The sequence below is a fragment of the Ipomoea nil genome, unplaced genomic scaffold (assembly GCF_001879475.1).
Source record: "Ipomoea nil cultivar Tokyo-kokei standard unplaced genomic scaffold, Asagao_1.1 scaffold2791, whole genome shotgun sequence".
Classification (NCBI taxonomy): domain Eukaryota; kingdom Viridiplantae; phylum Streptophyta; class Magnoliopsida; order Solanales; family Convolvulaceae; genus Ipomoea; species Ipomoea nil.
In genome coordinates, this window is record NW_017619219.1 from 683,225 (window position 1) to 698,387 (window position 15,163).

At 36.5% G+C, this 15,163-nt stretch overlaps 1 protein-coding gene across 1 annotated transcript; it reads right to left on the reverse strand.

Moving 5' to 3' along the window:
• Positions 1 to 10,721: 10,721 nt before the first annotated feature.
• Positions 10,722 to 12,438, reverse strand: LOC109157591 (two-component response regulator ARR2-like). Its single transcript, XM_019305446.1, has 5 exons — positions 12,252 to 12,438; positions 11,932 to 12,084; positions 11,482 to 11,856; positions 11,281 to 11,357; positions 10,722 to 10,772 (listed from the first exon to the last, which is right to left on the reverse strand). Exons 1-5 carry the CDS (start codon positions 12,436 to 12,438, stop codon positions 10,722 to 10,724), a joined length of 843 nt encoding a protein of 280 aa, XP_019160991.1.
• Between the last annotated feature and the right edge of the window lie 2,725 nt (positions 12,439 to 15,163).

Sequence of the window (15,163 nt, forward strand, 5' to 3'; positions counted from 1 at the left end):
GTCGTTTGGTTGATAGATTTTTAGAACACTACTATGGGTTTCAAATACCCCATCAATTGAAAAACTCATACCCAAATAAAATAAGGGTTTCATTCCCTTATTCATTCTCAAGCACTACTATTAGTAACCATTCCCATTCCACCCTACTACCAAACATGTCAAATACTTCCACCAAAACCCATTACCATTACCAAGTATTTGATACCCATTCCGATTCCGATTCCTATGTGCGAACCAAACACACCCTTGGTCTAGGCTATGAGACAAAAATATGTGAGAAATGGGAACATCTTCACAATCGAGTGCCTAGAAACACGTTTTGAACTTGGAAAAGCATTGCGAAGGGTAGGTTGACGATCGAGCTTGGCGCTTGGCGCTAGGTGGAGGCCGGGTTACGTTGGTAATGAAAAATTCTTGATTGGAGGGTGAGCTCGAAGCCCATTGGCTTAGACACGGACATCGGCATCCCAGATGAGCTTGCGAGTATGCCTGTGATTGATGTGATCCTGATAGAAAATGTTATATTTACTGCATATTAGTTTTATTTTGAATTAGTCTTTCATTATCTAGTTTTAATTCTGAGTTGTTGAGATATTTTAGAGTTGTTTGTTGAGTTATTTTCTCTGTTAATTGTGTATAAATTAGCAGAGATAGAATGGAATAAATACATTCATTTTCCCAGAAAACTTGAGTGTTTACCACTAAATATCCAACAAAGTGGTATAAGCGCTCTCTTTCTTAAGGTACCTGTGTGAGTGAATCAGTGAGGAACCCTTATCATATAAGACCTGAAAACCTTACCTTCAAATGGCTGGAGATAGTTTTTTTGTCTAAACCCCCAGTTTTCACAGGTGAAAATTACCATGCATGGGCTGTAAAAATGGAAACTTATTTAGAAGCACATGGCCTATGGGAAATGATGGAAATTGATGAAGTTCCAACACTTCCTGCAGATCCAACACTTTCCCAAATGAGAGAGTATAGGGAGGAAAAGAAGATTAATAAGGCCAAGTCCTGCACTCACTCGGCAATAACATTTGAAGTTTTTACAAAAATCATGACTTGTAAAACTGCAAAACATCCAAGGGATTTGTTGAAAAATGAATATGAAGGAAACGTCATGACAAAAAAGAATGCAAGTCCTGAACTTGAAAAGGGAATTTGAGATGCAGAAAATGAAGGAGACAGAATCATTAAAAGATTACTCCGAAAGATTGCAGAAGGTGGTAAACAAAATTAGATTATTGGGAGAAGAACTTCCCGATGAATGGGTTGTTGAGAAAATATTGGTAACTTTGGTGGAGAGATTTGAATCAAAAAATCTCTTCCCTTGAAGAGTCTAGAGATTTGTCAGAAATATCTCTAGCAGCTCTTCTCCAAGCACTTGAAGCTCAAGAACAAAGAAGGGCCTACAGGAATGAAAGTAACATTGAAGGAGCATTCAAAGCAAATGAGGTGAGTCAAAACCGACCAAAAGACAAAAACCAGCAACAACCCTGGAAGAAGAAGGGAAGTCAAAACGGTGCCAACAGAGGAAAACTCCCATGTTTCTCTTGCAATCAAATGGGTCATGTGAAAAAGGTTTGCAAAAACAAAGCACAACAGGCTCAAGTAGTGGATGAAGAACAAGGAGAGGAACAATTTTTTGTTTCGACCTATTTTGCAAGTCAAATTTCAAGTAATGTTTGGCTAATTGACAGCGGATGCACCAATCACATGACTTTTGATGAGTCACAATTCAGAGAGATTGATAAAGACAGTGATATCAAAAGTCAAAATTGGTAATGGACAATATATTGAAGTCAAAGGTAAATGAACTGTTGCAATTGAAGGACCATCAGGTATAAAACTAATTTTTGATGTGATGCTTGTTCTGTTGAGTGTTGGACAACTACTTGAGAAAGGTTATTTTTAAGAATAACATGTGTTTTATAACTAATTCATGTGGTGCTGAATTATTTTATGTGAAAATGAAAGACAAGAGTTTTTGTCTTGGTTGGGATGATGCAGAGTTTAAAGCCTATCCATGTGTTGTTAGCCAAGCTGAATTATGGCACAAAAGGCTAGGACACTTTCATTATTCCACCTTGGTGTATATGCAGAAAAAGGAGATAGTAAGAGGAATGTAATTCACATGAGGAGTTGCAACAGTGTGTGAGATATGTCAGTTGGGGAAGCAAACCAGATTGCCATTTCCTGTATGAAAAACATGGAGGGCAACTGAAAAACTTCAACTCATTCATACTGATGTTTGTGGAGGTATGAAGAATGTCTCTATAAATGGCAACAAATATTTTATACTTTTCATTGATGATTTCACTCGAATGTGTTGGTTGATGATTTCACTCGAATGTGTTGGTATATTTTCTTAACAAAAGAGTGAAGTTGCTGATTTTTTTGGAAGTTTAAATCATGGATTGAAAATCAAAGTGGTTGCAAAATTAAAGTAATTCGGTCTGATAATGGTACTGAATATACTGCTAATAGATTTACGAAGTTTTGTGAAGATGCAGGAATTGAACACCAATTCACGGTAATCTACACTCCTCAACAAAATGGAGTGAGTGATAGAAAGAATAGAACTATCATGGATATGGCTTGGTGTTTGCTATTTGAGAAAGGAATGTCAAAAAAGTTGTGGGCAGAAGTGGTTAATACAACTGTATTTTTGCTAATTAAATAGGTTACCAACTAAAGTTTTAAAAGGAAAAACATCTTTTGAAGCATGGTATGGTTTTAAGCCTTTTGTTCTTAATTTAAAAATATTTGGTTGTCTATGTTTCACTCGTGTACCAGATGTAAAACGAGAGAAGCTAGATCCAAAGGCAGAATATGGAGTTTTGTTGGTTATAGTAATGTCACAAAGGGTTATAGAATCTTTCAGCCTCTAACAGGTAAGTTGAAAGTATGCAGAGACGTGAAGTTTGATGAAAATGCTAGATGGAATTGGGACAAAAATGAACCTGAAAATATTAAAGAAGAATCAGAAGAACTCCGTGAAGATGAAAGAGTTGATGATATTCCTGTAAGAGGTACAAGGTCACATGCTGAAATTTATGAAAGGTGCAATATAGCATTACTTAAACCTGCAGGGTATGATGAAGTTGCTAAAGACCCAAAATGGATTGCTGCAATGGAGGATGAGATGAAAATGATTGAGAAAGGCTGATTGTAGATAGGCATGAACATAAGAGGGCCATTGGTGTGGAGTGGGTTTACCGAACCAAACTCAATGTTGATGGCTCTGTTAACAAGCATAAAGCAAGGCTGGTTGTGAAGGGTTATGCTCAACTATATGGTGTTGACTATTCAGAAACATTGGCACATGTAGCAAGGTTAGACACTATACGATTTCTCTTAGCATTTGCAGCACAAAAACAATGGTGGATTTATCAACTTGATGTAAAGTCAGCCTTCCTAAACGGCTATCTAGAGGAAGAAATTTTTGTTGAGCAACCTGAAGTTTTTGCAACAAATTCAAGTAAGGTTTACTTGCTTAAGAAGGCCTTGTATGGCCTAAAACAGGCTCCAAGGGCCTGGTATAGCAGGATTGATGAAGAATTGCCGAACATGGGGTTCAACAAGAGCAAGAGTGAATCAACCTTGTATATTAAAGTTGTTGATGGTGATCTGATTGTTATATCACTATATGTTGATGACTTGTTTAATTTGTGACAGGAAGCAATGTGAAGCTAATCAATGAATTTAAGACTCAAATGATGCAAGATTTTGAAATGACAGATCTAGGAGAAATGAGTTTTTTCCTAAGCGTGGAGGTTCAACAAACTCAAAATGGAATCTATATTGTATAGCAAAAATATGCTAGGGAGGTGTTGAAGAAATTCAAAATGGAAAGCTGCAAGTCAGTAAGTGCTCCTCTTTCTCAAAATGAAAAATTTTGCAAAGATGATGGTGCTGAGAAAGTTGATGAGACATCGTATAGGAGTATTATTGGATGTCTTATATTCTTGACAACAACAAGGCCTGATATAATGTTTCCTGTAAGTTTATTATCAAGATTTATGCATTGTGCTAGTGAGTTGCATTATACATCAGCAACGAGGATTCTTAGGTATATAAAGGGAACTCTAGGCTATGGTTTGAAGTTTGAAAAAATAAAGAAGTTGTTTATTCATGGTTATTTTTACAGTGATTGGGCAGGTTCATCAGACGATATGAGAAGTACATCTAGATATTTTTTCAATTTTGGATCCGGTTGTTTTAGTTGGAGTTGAACAAAGCAGGACGTCGTGGCACAATCAACAACTGAAGCTGAGTATGTTGCAGCTGCTTTAGCTGTTAATCAATCTCTTTGGTTAAGGAAGTTAATGTTTGATCTAAAGATGGCCCAAGAGGAAGCAACAACAATTTTTGTGGACAACCAGGCAACCATAGCAATTTCAAGAAATCCAGTCTCTCATAGCAAGACTAAACACTTCAACGTTAAGCTTTATTTTGTTAGAGGAGTTCAAAAAGCAAATGAAGTTAACTTGGTTCACTGCAGTACTGGTGTTCAACTAGCTGATATTCTGACAAAGGGATTGCCAAGATCAAGATTTGAAGTGTTGAGAGAGAAGATTGGAGTTTGCAGCAACAATAGCAAGGGGGGGGGGGGGGGGGGAATAGAAAATGCTATATTTACTGCATATTAATTTTATTTTGAATTACTCTTTCATTATCTTGTTTTAACTCTAAGTTGTTGAGATATTTTAGAGTTGTTTGTTGAGTTATTTTCTCTGTTAATTATGTATAAATTAGCAGAGATAGAATGAAATAAATACATTCAATTTCCTAGCAAACTTGAGTGTTTACCACTAAATATCCAACAATCGAGGACAAATAATATATGGGACATTCCAAGCTTAAGGAAATTCTCCCAGACCGGCGGATTGATGAAAAAAGAGGCATTCCTATCCCGGGCAGCGGCATGGCTACAAACATGTTGACTTGGGCGTCTTCCCCAACATGTAAGTTTACGATTTCTTTAGTTTTTTGTGTCATTACATGCATGTGGTAGAGATGATGGGTTGGATCTTGGATGGATTTGGAAGTTCCACTATATCGCGACGGTCAAGTCCTTTGTTTCGTTGATCATGAAAGGGATACTCTCACCAACCTAGAGCGGCAAGTGCCCTAGATGCCTCCATGTCTTAATCTAGCGTCCTGGATTAAGAACAACTGCTTGGCTATGGATCGCTTATGGGATTGGACCAACTGGAACTCCAAATTCCCTTACATGCTTTAGAACATTTGGAAAGCGCGGAATGAATGGGTATTCAACAGAAAATTTAAGCCGGGCAGTGGAGATGGCGGTGAAGATAGCTACCAGCTTTGCGAAGGAGTCAGGAGGGCTTTCTCATGAAAACTGGTGTGGTTGTCGAAGGTATTATTCATTGGATGGTTAGACCCCGCCTGAGGGAGGTTGGGTCAAACTGAACACGGACAAGGCAATGAAAGCTAATTTTGGGTTCGCAGGAGACCTGGTTAGAGATCATAATGACAATTGGGTTGACTAGTATGACTACTAGCTTTTAGGCTGAGCTTTGGGGCCTCAAGGATGGTGATCTCTCTCATCCCCACAAGAGAGAGGATTCAATAAAGTCATCATTGAGATGGATTCTGAGGTTGCCATTGCGACCGCGTGCATGAACGATGATCCGGATAATGTGGTGAAGGAGGAACCCCTAGCTTCTTAGTGAATGCGGAAAACTCATTAGGTGCTTGGATATGGTGAGATTCCAGCATGTGCTTCCTGAAGGAAATAAATGCGTTGATTTATTAGCTAATATGAGGCAGGACTCGAGAAATAAATAAATGCCTTGATTTATTGGCTAATAGGGACAGGACTGGAGATGGGGTACGCACGACGATTCTGAAAGACCCTCCAAATGTCATTGATATGATACTCTTCTCCGGCGGGACACTGGGAGAGCGTGTCTAGCTCGGAGAATCACCTAGAGGTGGATACTCTTGCCGCATATGCACCAAAAAAAGGATGGTTTGACTTATTAAATGAAATACACAACAATAGATATATAGAGTAAAATGAAGGACTCAAACTTTAATAAGTCAAAAATTACACCAAACCTGAAAATAACTTTCTAACCTTTTAAATTCTCAGAAAAGTTTGAACTTTAATTTCCTGACTATCAAACGTGTTCTTAATTTAATTTTTAAATATATAAAATTTATATAATAATACTAAATTTAATATTATAAAAAAAATTAAATTAAAAATAACTCCTACCAAACCTAGTTAACCAAACTTGACACATCAAATGGTACTAAATTTGTGTTAATGCAAAGATCACAAATTTCTTACTTTGAGTTCAATATCTGCTAAAGATCAGATGTAAACATATCATATCAGAGATAATCCTCAATGGGACAATACAATGGCAGTTGAAACACAAGAAATATGTTCAAAATCCTCCCCGGAAGACAGCTCCTTTCTTGTTACAAACAGTATATATAATATAATCAATCTGTCATGTCTACCTAACAATGTTTCTTTCTCTGATCTATATCGATCCTATATATATATCCTGATTATAACAGACAGGCTTTAATGTAAAGTCATTTTGTGATGCCAAATAGTATATCACTAAAATCATCATCCCATTGCCCCTCTTCTGGATTATTTGCCGTATCATTATCAGCTGCATCCAACAGCGCGCTGATGTCTTCTTCACCGCCGTAGCTATTTATTTCAATCACTGCAGGTGGCACCGATAAAGAAGACGACGATTCCATCTGTTTCGAGCTCAAATTCTCAGAGCTTCCAGGCAATGGCAGAAAAACAAAATTTGTGTTAATTTCTTGGGTGGAAAATCCCTGCAGAAGAGAATTGGTTTCTGTGTAGGGAGAAGAAGAAAAAGCTGGAAATGAAGGTTGGTGTTGGGGAATGAAGGTGCCTGGAGGAGATAATATTGTGTCAGAATAGTAGTTCACGCTTTGATCCGTAGAGGTTTCCAAGAATGGAACTGCAGAATCTGCATTATTGTTATTATTATTCCCAGAAGAAGTCCAATCAGCTGTGAATGATGAACTTTCTCTATGGGTCTCTCCACAACTTTCACCAAACTTGAGCTCATCATTCACCACTCTAAGACCAAGAAACCTGGGGATGGGGACGGGGTCGCGGGGACTGGGACAGGGACAGGGAGTGGGAGTATATTCCCCGCCCCCGTCCCGCCCCGTTGCTATCCCTGCTAGCGGCTGGCTCATGGAAACACTACTACTACCAGATGAATAATGCCCATTTTCAATAATGCCAGAATAAACCATCTTGTTTTTCTCATCACCTATACCAGACACTCCCAACTCACTGGTTATGGGTGTTTTGGGAACAGAACTTGACTGGAACTCCATCTCCCCATTCCGGTTCATAACCCGATTTGTATCGAAAGATGATTGTGGGGGGGAAATAAGGTTCAGGGGCCCCTGCAGATTGTTAGATGGAAACATAAGTGGTGGTGTTAAGGTTGTTGAGATGTTGGGGTTTAGGTAGGATTGGCCGAGGAGAGGAGTAGAAAACACTGAAGATGATGATGAAGTGTTTCTTTCAAAGGGGAATGGATATGTTTGGGAAGGATTATTGATGTTTAGGACAGAAGGCCATGAACCAAAGAATGGCTTTGTAACATCACTTGATGAGCAATCTTGGCCTTTTTTCAAATTCATACGATATTTCTGCAAAATAAATAATTAAAATTAAAGGAAACATAATATCAAGATGATATTTATAAAAAACAAAAATATTACAGTATGATTTGGAGAACACAAAATTACACCAGCTGACATTTACACAAAATTACCTATTTACATTAGCACTGTCCTAAATTGGGTATGTATCTTATGTATGAGCCTTTTGTACTAAGTATCAATATGTGTTCACTCTAGTTTTATATAATTAATGAAATAAAAATATGCTCCTATTATTCTTTGAATTCAACATACTATCAAGCCATCCTAACTTGATTTTTTCATGTAATAGGTGAAAAGTGCTTAGCATTATTCACACTGTACTCCTAATACAGTTTTCTGTTTTATCAAAATTATTCATTCTTTAATGCCCGCTATTTTTAAAAAATTAAACATCCTAGCTAGTCACCTCAATAAGCTCAAATAATCCTACTTTTTTGTTTTTTTCTGACTTTCAAAGTCCTATTCACGTGCTCTCACGCGCCACGGGGCTCTTCTACATGTTTTCTATTTTTTTCAAAATTAGTCATTCTTTAATGTTGTTTTACAAAATTAAACCTTCTAGTCATCTCAATAAGCTCGGATAACCCTACCAATTTTTTTTATAGCTATCAAAATCCTCTTCACACGCTCTCACACGCTACGGGACTTCACTACGTGCCTCCACGTGTACCATCACCGATGACATTTTCTTACAAAATTCTCCTGTATTTTACTCACAACCCTCAAATGGTTTCCTATAAAAGTTTCATTCAAGTCCAACTAAAAGGAAACATAATATCAACATGATGATTTCTTTTTTACAAAAAAAAAAAAAAAAAATTACTATTCATTTTTTTCTCACTATCATAATCTTCTTCACGCGTCATGGGACTTCACTACGTGCCTTCATGTGTAACCATCTCTGATGATATTTTCTTACAAAATTCTCCGATTCTATTCACAACCTCCAACGATTTTCCTATAAAAGTTTTATCCAAGTCCAATTGCAATGGTTGAAGGTTTTAAATAATGCAAGTTCAAGTTTATTCAGAATTTGAAATTTAAAGTTTTTCAAAAGCTTCGTTGATGTTCAAGTGTTTACACTTTTGCTCAAATATGTTCAAGCTAAGGAATTAAGGATGTCCTGTGAATCAAGGATGTCCTGTGAGTAACAAATTAAAAGTCAATTCAGTCAAGTTTGTAACAAACTTGGAGCATATGTTACTCCAAGTTAATGGGAGTATTGAAAAAATGTGAGGAAATTCATCAACAAACAAGCATATGATTGAAAAGTTGTGAGTTTTTCCTAAATTGGCTATCTTATGAGCCTTTTTGTAATATATATATATATATATATATATATATATATATATATATATATTGTGTGTGTGTGTACTCACTCTAGTTTTATATAATGAAATAAAAATTTGCTGCATTAATTCTTTGAATTAAACATGCTATCAAGACATACTGGCCTGATTTTTTTCATGTAAGAGGTGAAAAGTGATTACTAATTAGCATTATTTACACTCTTACTTGGCAATTTTTTGTTTTTGTTGTTTTTTTTTTTAATAAAAAAACATTAATCATTCATTTAATGTTATTTTTACAAAATTAAATCTCCTAGTAATATCTATAAGCTCAAACAACCCTGCCCATTTTTTTATGGCTATCAAATTCCTCTTCACGCGCTCTCAAACGCCACGAGGCTCCATTACGTGCCTCCACGTGTAACCATTTCCCATGATATGTAATAGTTGAAAAATATTTAGCATTATTCACACTCTTAGTTGGGCAGTTTTGTATTTTTATATTTTTTAAAATTAGTCATTCTTTAATGTTATTTTAACAAAATTAAACCGACCTCTTAGTCATCTCAATAAGCTCAAACAACCCTACCCATTTTTATGGCTATCAAAGTCCTGTTCACGCGCTCTCACGTGTCACGGGGCTCAACTACGTGCCTTCGATCCACTTGTAATCATTTCTAATGACATGTAATTGGTGAAAAACGCTTAGCATTATTCACACTCCTAGTTAATTGGGCAATATTTTATTTTTTTTCAAAATTAGTCATTCTTTAATGATATTTTTACAAAATTAAACATCTTTAGTCATTTCAATAAGCCCAAACAACCCTTCCCATTTTTTATGGTACGGTTATCAAACTCTTCTTCACGCGCCATGGGACTCCGCTACATGCCTCCACGTGTAACCATTTTCAATGACATGTAATAGGTGAAAAGTGCTTAGCATTATTGACACTCCTAGTTAATTGGGAAGTTTTATGTTTTTTTTTTTTTTTTTTTCAAAATTAGTCATTCTTTAATGTTATTTTTACAAAATTAAATCTCATAGTCATCTTAGTAAAATCAAACAGCCCTACCCATTTTTTTATGACTATCAAAGTCTTCTACATGCGCTCTCACGCGCCATGGGACTCCACTACATGTCTCCACGTGTAGTCATTTTCAATGACATGTAATAGGTGAAAAGTGCTTAGCATTATTGACACTCCTAGTTAATTGGGAAGTTTTCTGTTGTTTTTTGTTTTTTTTTTTTTTTCAGAATTAGTCATTCTTTAATGTTATTTTTAAAAAATTAAATCTCCTAGTCATCTTAGTAAACTCAAACAGCCCTACCCATTTTTTATGACTATCAAAGTCCTCTACATGTGCTCTCACGCACCATGGGACTCCACTACATGCCTCCACGTATAACCATTTTCAATGACATGTAATATGTGAAAAGTGATTAGCGTTATATATTCACACTCTTAGTTGGGCAATTTTTTGTTTGTTTGTTTGTTTGTTTTTTTTTTTTTTTTTTAACTAGTCATTCTTTAATGTTATCTTTACAAAATTAAACCTCCTAGTCATCTCAATGAGTTCAAACAACCTTACAACCCTACTCATTTTTTATGGCTATCAAGATCCTCTTCACGTGTTCTCACTCGCAATGAGACTCCACTACGTGCCCCACGTGTAACCATATCCGATCACATTAGTTTTCTTACAAAATTAAATTCTCTCATTCTACTCAGAACCCTCCAACGACTTTCCTATAAAAGTTTCATCCAAATCCAACTGCAATAGTTGAAGGTTTCAACTGGAAGTTCAAGTTAAGTTTCTTCAAAATTTGAAGTTTAAGTGTTTCAACTGTCAAATTTTATTAATGAATTAAAAATATGCTCGAACCGGTAAGACAATAAGTGGGCTAGCTAGCCTGAAATTAAACGAGCTGACCCGATTGACGACCTCCCTATTCAAACAATGTGTATCATGATGGCAAATTAAAGATCCTACCATTAAACTCATTGATTCTTTTAATTAAGACAGTTCATGCATACCTCATCAGATACATTAACTCCTAATGAAGTTGCCAAATAATATAATCCACTGGTAGCCAATTCAAATATAATTTTGTTTTCAACAAACAGAAACAGGAAAACAAAGGCAGTTGCACACCAAAACAAATTGCACATAAACAAGAAACAAAAACAAAAACTGATAAAGAGAGTAGAGAAGTGTGTGCAGAAAATGTTGAGCAACATAATTCAATTAACTCTTGAGCTAAAGAATAACATCCACAGACCTGCAAATGGCTGGCAACATGCTCTCTTGTCAACCCTGGCTCGTTCATTAACTCGACTATTTTCTTCGGAACTGCCTCTGATTGTCAAAGGATACGATTTAACCAACGTTAGAATAATGAACCATAAAGTTAATGGACAAGAAATTAACTATAGCTATATATGTTTTACGAAGAACAGGATATGATAGATGTTGGTCTTACTGTCAATGCCCAACTTGTTGATTGCCTGCTCAAATCTCTGATGCATCTCCGGGTTCCAGCTCAACCTCGGCTTCTTTTTCTTCTCACCACCACTTTCCTCATTCGGTTTCTCTCTCACCTCTTTCGCCCTCCGGTTATGGTGATCATTATAATTCCCAGGTTCCCCATCAACGGATGGTTCATTATTATTTTCAATCCTAATCTCAACACCCATTACTGGGCTTCTAATTGCTGAGGGTTTTCTGACTTTCTCCTTCTCAAAAGCTGATTGCCACAGCGCTTTCATTTCTCTTATATCTGAAAAATTAAGAATGTATGATGAAACGTTGCACTCCTGGCCTTTGGTGTCGAACTCCATGCTCGGCGGCAATATCACTGTCAAAAAGGAAATGATATTAGGGTTTAAGGAAATGATGAACAAAAAAAATTTGAAGAAATTAAGGAACTTACAACAGACACCCAGATTGAGTTCCTTCTCAATGGTTTGGATAATCTCAGCCCCGTTTGTCTTTAACCTGTTTAAGTTTGTCAAAACAAAACTGATCCCATTTCTTCTCTTCCCAATCTCACCTAACGCATCCGTAGCCCTTCCAATGTGCAACACTGATGAGCAAAAAAACAAGCAAAAACAGTGAAACAAACAAATTAAAAATAATTAACGACTAACATCTATCAAACAAAGACAGACGATCAAGAACAACCAAAACCTAAGACGATCAAGACCTAACATCTATCAAACAAAGAGATATATGTACGATACGAGGTCGTACCTTCATAAGAGCAATGTTGGAGCACCTCGGAGACGAGGTTTCGGCAGACAAAATCGTCAGTGAAGACGAGTAGGCAAATTCTTCCCATATCTGAAGAAGGAGAAGAAGGGGAATGAAAGGGAATGGAAGAAGAGGAATGAATGGGAATCCCAGAAGAGGTAAGTCGTCCCTGCTGGGTGTCGTTCATGCTTAATTGCCTGAGTTGCTTTTGTATGTCTTAATTGGAAGCAAAGGTGGCGTACAACTTATCCTCGTCAACGACAAAATGCATTCGAGAAGGTATTAATCATTTTTCCTTAAAGGGCTTTAAATTCATACCCCCTTCGATCACCGCGTTAACGCTCCTCCCGCCCACAAGGAACACAACACTAATTAAGCTCCTTCAAGAATATGTATCCTTCTTCTATTCGCTCATGGCCGGGCATATAAGCTAGACGTTGAAATTAATGTCCGATTTATTTAATTTAATATTATATAATAAATTACTAACTATCAATATTTATCATTCTCAATATTTTTTTTCATAATTTAATTAAAATTAAAAATAATGTGGTATTAAAATTTTTAATTTTTTTTAAATACAAATATTTAAAAAGAATTAGAGAAAATTGTGATTTTAATCCATTAATGTTAGGAATAATTTTGTGTGGATTTTGATGATGCTAGCCAATTGTATTAGATTTCGTAGGCCCCACAACTACTTTTGATGTTGTGAATCGTAACCGTTTTTCAAATTCTACCTGAAGAAGATCACAGTCAGGAAAAGAGCCCAAACTGAAGAAGTGGAATTGGAAGGATCTGTGTCGGAAGAGTTGGACGACAAGAATCGGCCTACAAGATTAAACCACGTGTATTTCCTTTACATACCACGTGTTAAGAAAACCAGTCTATGCTCTTTTAAGGCAAAAGAAATATATCAACCTCGAAAAGAGTTCATACTATAGGAGGAAGGATAAAAAGAACGGTTAGACACATGTCATGTTGTCTGACATCTACTCGTCTATAAAAGGAAGTCGTGACTTATTCCAAAGAAACTTGTGGAAGCAAGTAGCCGTGCTTGCAAAAGGCTTCATTTACTTGTATTCTATAACAATACTGATAGTGTAAATGCTATCGAATATAGAGTCGGTTAATATTATTTGGTACTCGGACTTCCTCTCGGTAGGGTGGTTTCGCGCTTACAATAATTCGTCTAAGCCTGTGATATGCGACCAGTAGGTCAAAGAGTCCCGAGCATATATGAGCTATATAAAGTCAGCCAAAAGCCCCTCTACACTGCATTTAATGTGATATTTATAGAGGAATGAGGGGACAAATGTCGAGCCCTCGGCATGTGTGACACGTGATACGCATGCACGGGGATAGACCGGTGGTAGCCTTGCTGATCTCTCCACGTGCACTAATGTTCCTGATGACTTCACCTTTTTTACCGTTGGGTTTAGCTGAAGCAGTCGCTCTTTTGGCGTTCTAAGTGTTAGGGGTCGGGTGTCTTGTCCCAACCCAAAATGATGGGGGTGCCAACTCAGTGTTTGCCCGGCGCTTTATGACAAGTCGGGTCGGGTAGGTAAAAGGTCGGTAAGAGATCGGGAGGTATCTCTTTTGACCACCTGGTCAAATATTGAACAAGTGGTCGGTGTACAGGTATCAAACCCAAGCGTATATTCCCTATCAAATACATAGTGAAATGTCTCCTTGGTTATAAGTAAAAGTTAAGAGTACATTAGAAAAATTTTCCGAACCACTATAAAAATTTTGCTCTCTCTCTTTTACTTTACTCGCTTTATATTTTATTCCTATTACTAACCATTCATACTCAATTTCACACTTTCACTCGTTGCAAAACTTGGCAAGTTTAATTTAAGACTTCCACTGCAAGGAAATTTTAATTTCCTTAACTCTTTTATTGTTAAAATTCTATTCAACACCCAACCCTCTCCTCCCCCTTATAAACTTTTACTTGCTAAGGACTTCCACTGCAAGGAAATTTTAATTTCCTTAACTCTTTTATTGTTAAAATTCTATTCAACACCCAACCCTCCCCTCCCCCACCTCCTCCCCCTTATAAACTTTTTCTTGCTAAGGACCAACAGGTGGTATCAGAGCGATTGTTTAACATATTAACTAATTTGGACACACCAAGCAGATCTGGTTAAAGCTTTTAAAAATAAATATTTTCTTTGTAGCTTCAAATTTTCAAATGCATAAAAGTATCGATCTTATCCTTAATTATTCTCAAGATGATTTTAAAGAATGCATGACAAGACTCTATTATAAATCTCAGGATGTGGTATATATGTGGTAAAAACCAAGGGAATAAAGATCGAAAAGATCGACACGATGCCACTAACCACATGAGCAGGAAGAAGCTCCACCTCTACCTCCAAGGCCAATAAGGGTTCCAAAACCTATGGAGAATAGCCTAAAGAATACCACATCCTTGCCAAACTTGACAATGATGCCAAGAACGAAATTACGAAGATGTTGGATGAAGTGATCTTTGGCAAAGCCAAGGGACATACGACAACAGCCAAGTTGGGACAAGCTAATCGAGCTCTCAACCAGAAATCAACAAAGAAGCCTGGGTGAAAAATAGGGTCCAATTCAACGTTCAGAATGAAGCAATTTTTTTTAAAAAAATGCGGTGGCACAATGTTATATATATATATATATATATATATATATATATATATATATATATATATATATATATATATATATATATATATATATATATATATTACCATCATGCCACCCCACTAATCAACCAAATTTCCTAAACCACCCCCACCCCCAACTCGATTAATTTCTTACCTTTTTCACCTCTTTCTCTTCGTTAATTTCTATATAAATGCTTAGAAGCTAATGTCAATGCAGTCTTTACACTGCTTGAAATTATGGAATTTCCGACCACC